Source organism: Pteropus medius, unplaced genomic scaffold (genome assembly GCF_902729225.1).
Source record: "Pteropus medius unplaced genomic scaffold, Ma_sr-lr_union100, whole genome shotgun sequence".
Taxonomy (NCBI): Eukaryota; Metazoa; Chordata; class Mammalia; order Chiroptera; family Pteropodidae; genus Pteropus; species Pteropus medius.
In genome coordinates, this window is record NW_024349519.1 from 515,051 (window position 1) to 521,050 (window position 6,000).

The 6,000-nt window shown below is 38.8% G+C and overlaps 1 protein-coding gene across 2 annotated transcripts in view; it reads left to right on the plus strand.

Annotated features, from left to right (window-relative positions):
* LIMA1 (LIM domain and actin binding 1) overlaps positions 1-3,840 on the plus strand; it is a 73,794-nt gene extending 69,954 nt beyond the window's left edge. For both annotated transcript variants that reach the window (XM_039882057.1, XM_039882058.1), the window contains 2 exons: positions 11-144; positions 1,555-3,840. In XM_039882057.1, the coding sequence (XP_039737991.1) occupies positions 11-144; positions 1,555-2,563 (1,143 nt within the window). In that variant the 3' untranslated portion in view covers positions 2,564-3,840. The remainder of the gene's footprint in view (positions 1-10; positions 145-1,554) is intronic.
* Positions 3,841-6,000: the final 2,160 nt, after the last annotated feature.

Genomic DNA, 6,000 nt, shown 5'->3' on the forward strand with positions numbered 1-6,000 from the left:
CTTTTTCTAGAAGTTTCAGGTACCTGCAAGAGAGACCTGTGTGGAATGTCAGAAGACAGTCTACCCGATGGAGCGTCTATTGGCCAATCAGCAGGTGTTTCACATCAGCTGCTTCCGTTGCTCCTACTGCAACAACAAGCTTAGGTGAGCCAGACCAAAACAAACCATCTCTCTGTCAAGTTGCACCTGCAGAGGGGGTCTTTAGCCTTTCGAGCACTAGCAGCTAAGTGCTAATAGTGTGCTATTAGTTGAAGGTCCCTGAAAAATGTAAAAAGTACCATTTAGAGACAAGTATTTCATATCAAATGATAGTAGTGTTTGGAACTTTTCGTTACATTGATATGTTAATTTACATGCTAGGACTGAAGCTTAAGTAATAGGGTTGCTGATAAAACCCCATGTGACCAAATTTAATGGAGTGTTTTTGTCCTGAGCACTGTATGAATGGTAATGATAGCAATAATAATAGACTCTGAAGAGCATGTATTTTTCTGTATGTTGAATTATTTTTTTCTGAGAAAATTATCATTATGTATCATTTCTTCCAAATAACTCAAAATATGGATATAAATGTGCAAATTGGGGAAATATTCCATATTAACTCATTTTAACCATAGAGTCTAGAAAAGGGAGTAACCAGGATGAATCGTCCAGATTTCTTTCCAGGGCAAGCATCCCTTCTAAAATACTCTTGAATGATATCCTGTGGGATTGATGGCTCACCACAACTAGTTTCAGTGTTAGATAACTCTAGCTCAATAACTTTCCTTTTCTATTGAGCCAAAATGTGCCTCTCTAACTTGCACTCACTGGTTCTTTTTCTGCCCACTTTAGTATTTTTTTTCTCCAAAGTACATTTTTCTGAATTCTTGAATTTTTATATTTCTTCTGTGGAAATACTGCTGTTTTTATATATTCTTTAAAATTGTAACCCTTCTAGAGATACCAAATCTCCTCGAGACCTGTTTAGTACTGACATATTAAGGTAGAATTACTTCCTGGCTATTGCTCACCCTTCTTTTAGTAACCATAGCTTACTTTTGTTCAGTCACTAGTATCTATTGAGTACTAACTGCTTACAGCTCATTGCACCCATTCCAGTAGAGATGTGCTTTTAAATTCAAACACAGCTGGGAAACCAGGAGGAAAAAGACTCAACTTTTTATAAAGGAATATCATTATAAGTAGTTATGGGTTATAAATACTTAGAAAATATGTGAGTGATCAGAGCTAGGTGGGATCACCTAGGGAAGACTTCCTGAATGAAGTCATTTTTTTTTTTAACAGTTTTGACAAAGGGGAATGAAATCATTTGAAAATGGAAGCATGTACCAGGTAGAAGAATGTCTTGTGAAGATTCAGGTCTGGAAGCGAACATGTTTTTTTATAAGGATAAGTGAGCAAAGAGAATCCTAGGTGATTGATGAGCTTTTAAAGATATTTTTCTCACTTAGCATCTTCTGAAAATAGTGGAATTGCCAGATTTCAGCCTGTTGGTATAAATAGAAGTACACGAATTTATTAACTTGATACTTTTTTTTCTTTTAACAACAGTCTAGGAACATATGCATCATTACATGGGAGAATCTATTGCAAGCCTCATTTCAATCAGCTCTTTAAATCAAAAGGTAACTACGATGAAGGCTTTGGGCACAGACCACACAAGGATCTATGGTCAAGCAAAAATGAAAATGAAGAGATATTGGAGAGACCAGCCCAGCTTCCAAATCCAGGGGAGACTCCTCAGAGCCCAGGCGTAGAAGATGCACCCATTGCTAAGGTGGGTGTGCTGACCGCAAGTATGGAAGCCAAGGCTTCCTCTCAGCCGGAAAAAGAAGAAAAGCCAGCTGAAACCAAGAAGTTGAGGATAGCGTGGCCGCCCCCCACTGAACTTGGCAGTTCAGGAAGTACATTGGAGGAAGGGATCAAAGTATCCAAGCCCAAATGGCCCCCTGAGGATGAAATCAGCAAGCCTGAAGTTCCAGAGGACGTAGATCTGGATCTGAAGAAGCTAAGACGATCTTCTTCACTGAAGGAAAGAAGCCGCCCCTTCACTGTAGCAGCTTCATTTCGAACCACTTCAGTCAAGAGTCCAAAAACCTTGTCCCCACCTTTCAGGAAAGGCTGGAGCGTGTCGGAGCAGAGTGAGGAGTTTGTAGGAGAAATAGCAGCAGGAAGGAAGCATGAGGAAAATGCCAACAACTCTGAGAAGAATGGGAGTGTGGGGAAAATAACCTGGCAAAATAAGGACTCTAAAGGAGGGGAGGCAGGTTGGAGAAATAAGGAAATTCGTGGTTTTGAGATGGAGAGTGAGAATCTTGTAGAAAATGGGGCAAACTTAGATAAAGATGATAGAGACCTTTCCAAACAGCAGTCTTCACTAGAACCCAAGTCTCCAAATTGGTCCAGCTTTGCAGACAATACATCTACTGAAGAATTCACTGCTCAGAATCAAAAATCCCAAGATATGGGAGTCTGGGAGGGAGATGTAGTCAAAGAGCTGTCTGTAGAGGAACAGATAAAGAGAAATCGGTATTACGATGAAGATGAGGATGAGGAATGACAAATTACAATGGTGCTAGGCCTTACATTTGTGTTAGTGTTAGTGAGCCACTGCCCTGTGTCAGAGTGATGCACGTAAACAGTTGTCTTAGCATGAACTGTAATTTATGTGGAAGTAATTTTGGGAAAGAGTTCTTGCTTCAAAAAAATCCCATACTGCAGCTTATCTCTAAATGCTAGAGATAAAATTACCTAAATCCTCTATTTTAGCCATGATGATACACATTAAGTGCTTTAAGGTTTTATGGGGGTTGAGGATTTTCCAACTAATATAGTCCACATTCCACTGTACTCCCAAAAGGCAATATGAAAATAGATAGATGATTAATAATTCAATTATTATTACACTAAAAATTCAATTATGGAATTAGGCAACATACAGAAAGGATTTAGGGGCCTAATCATTATGACTGAACGCACTTTAGTATAAAGGGCACAGTTTGTATATTTTTAAATGAATATCAATTTAATTATTTAGTATTCATCTGTTAAGAGATCAAATATTCTGTCTTTTAAAAAAAATTTTAGGTTAATTTTCTTACTCTGATATATATGGAAAATTTATTGCTTTGCATCTTGCTCTCTAAACCACATCCTGAACTGGATTCTTGAGATATAACATAACCATATTTTTGAAGCACCTTTTGAGCACCTTTGGTGCTTGGAGAGATCCACTGTCTCCCAGATAAGCTATGGTATTTGCCATTGAGTTTGTTATACCGCAAGTGATTGCTTTCTTCTCCGGTGGTTATCTGTGCTTCTCATAATTTACTGAAAGCTGCAATATTTTTATAAGATTTTTTTTATATTGCTGTTCGCCATGTTGCATGTTAGAGCAAAATGAGAAATTTAATAAAAGAATAACAAACGCCTTAAACCACTTGAGCTCCAACCCCCAAACCCTATATTTCACCTCTGATATTCCCTTTCTGGGACACTTGTTTTTAAATTCCTATCAGCTCTGAAACATATTGATTTTTATGGCAGACAGTATTCCCAGGGTGCAATTAAACCAATTATAGGCCTTTATGGGGGCGGAAGTGAGTTCTAGAATAAAGGCTTTGGAACATTATAAACTTGAGTACATTTGTTGTACATAACTGATATTTCAAATTGTATGTGGGGAAGAGAGGTTTTAAGCTATAGGTTTTTCATTGTACTACAGTTTTAGAGACTTAGCTCTTAATATTTTTTAGAGATGTAAAATATTCTGCTTTCTTACAATCTTGCTTAGTCTGAAACATTTTTATTCAATAAAGCTTTTAATTTACATTTGAACTTTTCAATGTTCCTTTTCCATTATTATTTTACATTGTTACAGTCTCTCAGGATCTACTTTTTTACCTTAGCAGTTTGGGCAGAAAACTATCTGATGTGGTTTAAAGTGAAGGACTATGAATATATCTCACCACTAGGTGGTGGTGTTGGGGTGATTTGGGGCTTTATCCTTCCTGAAGGAAGACAAATTTTTCTTGAAAATTGAGAGCAACTTGGCAAGAGAATTAGTGTGTACATTCAAAATGAGCCGTTTGTTTTACCAATTCAAAATTCAGTGGTGGTTTTTTATTGTTAATTGTATTCAACATTTAATAATTTACCTTACAGTTATGCCTAACATGCCAAATGGAATTTCCAAATGCTTCTGCTGAGAATGGACTTGTTTTCCACTCTGCGCAGAGGTATAGTTGGTTGATTTCCTTGCCTGTAGAGGCAACTGCCCCAAATGTTAAAGCTTTTTTTTTTTCTTTCTTTTTTTTTCTTTTTAATGGGAGTATGGATTTCCTTGGAGATAGGCATGATTTTTGAGTCATCTGTTATATTTTACAGGGGCACTGTTCTAGGTTCTTGCCTGGTCTTCTAAATGGATGGCAGGATACTGTTTTCTGCTCTTGGCCCCACCACAGGCTAAAGTCATTTAGAAAGCCTTGTTCACTGAACAATTATCCAGAAGCTCCTGCTGACATTTGTAAAAATATCCAGTCCTGGCTTGAATTTAGTTAACTTTACTTGTGACTCACTACTACTCTAACCCATCCACACGATACAACAGCTGAGTTTATTCAAATAAAGTCCGAATGCCTGTGGCTGACATTTATGAATATCAGTTGAGTGTGTCGCCATATTATCAAATACGTGGGAACTGAGATTACATTTTGGAGAACCCTTTTCTATGCCTTTCAAGGGCTAATATAGACATAAGAACCGAGTGTAGAAACAGGATTGGCTCCATTTCAATATAATAAAAGGATGTCCTTTCAGAGAATGACCAAATAACAATAAACATTTTTAGAAAACAAAAAAAAATGACAGCCATACAAAAAAAAAGTTTATTATTTATTCTCTTGGCTTTTCTGAATAAAGGCAACTTGTTTGGACTTGGTATGTCACTTGTGGCAATAGGATGATGTTTTTCATTGGTGAAGCAGGAAAAGGGACAAACTTGGGATCTGAGTTAGGTAAGGAGACTCTTCATAACTGCTACAGACCCAACTTAGTTCCACTAGCTTGCTGGTGGAATCACTCCTGGCCAGAATGAAAGCTGCACCACGTTTGCTTTGTCAGTAACGTTTTATAACAGCCAAGAGGTCGAGAAATGATACAAATGTGTTTTTCTGGGGATAGATTCTGAGACCAAGATCATTGTGTGTTGATTGCTGCATGCCAAGTTAGCATATTCTGTTCTTTGGGGCTCTGATTTGAATTCCCATGGAATCAGGGGGAGTGTACTACTTTTACATTGTATCTTGAATATTAGGGTGGTTACCTCTAAGCTGTTGCTAGGTTTGGACGAAAATGGTTACCGGCAGTGGTTCTCAGGCCAGCAGCAAAGGCATCATCTATGAATTAGAAATGAGAAATGCAAATCATTGGCCCTACCCTGAACCTCCAGGAAACTTAACAACCTCTCCATGTAAAAGATGAGACAAGTTAATGCCTGAGCTGGGACACACTAAAGTTTGAGAACCACTGAGCTAAAAAGCAAACCTAGTCTATTCCTTAGAATGGCTGCTGTTTTTTTCCTTTTTCCTCTCTTCGAACTCTTTAACTTCTGGGTAAGCATGCCATACTAAAGAATTACTTTATCTGTCGTTAGACAAGAGGCAGAGATTTAGTTCTTTGAATCTTTCTTAAGACCGTTCGAGTTAGCCTCTGGTGGTGGAGAGAAGTAGGTGGGATCAGCTGAGGTGGTGAGATAAGCCCTAGTGAGAGGGGTTGGGAGTAGAGAGATGGGTATGGCCTGCCTGGGAGCGGGGAGCAGCTTTGAACGTCCTAGACTGAGGAAGAGGAACGTTTGCATAAGGGAGCTAGGCCTGAAATAAGGGGTGTGGCCGTAGTTGGACCGGCGAGAGAGAAAGAGGAGAAGCTTGGCCGAAACCGGCAGCAAAAAAGGGCGGGACCAGAGTTGCGAGGCCTGTGGGGGTGGGGCCAAGGCTGGCC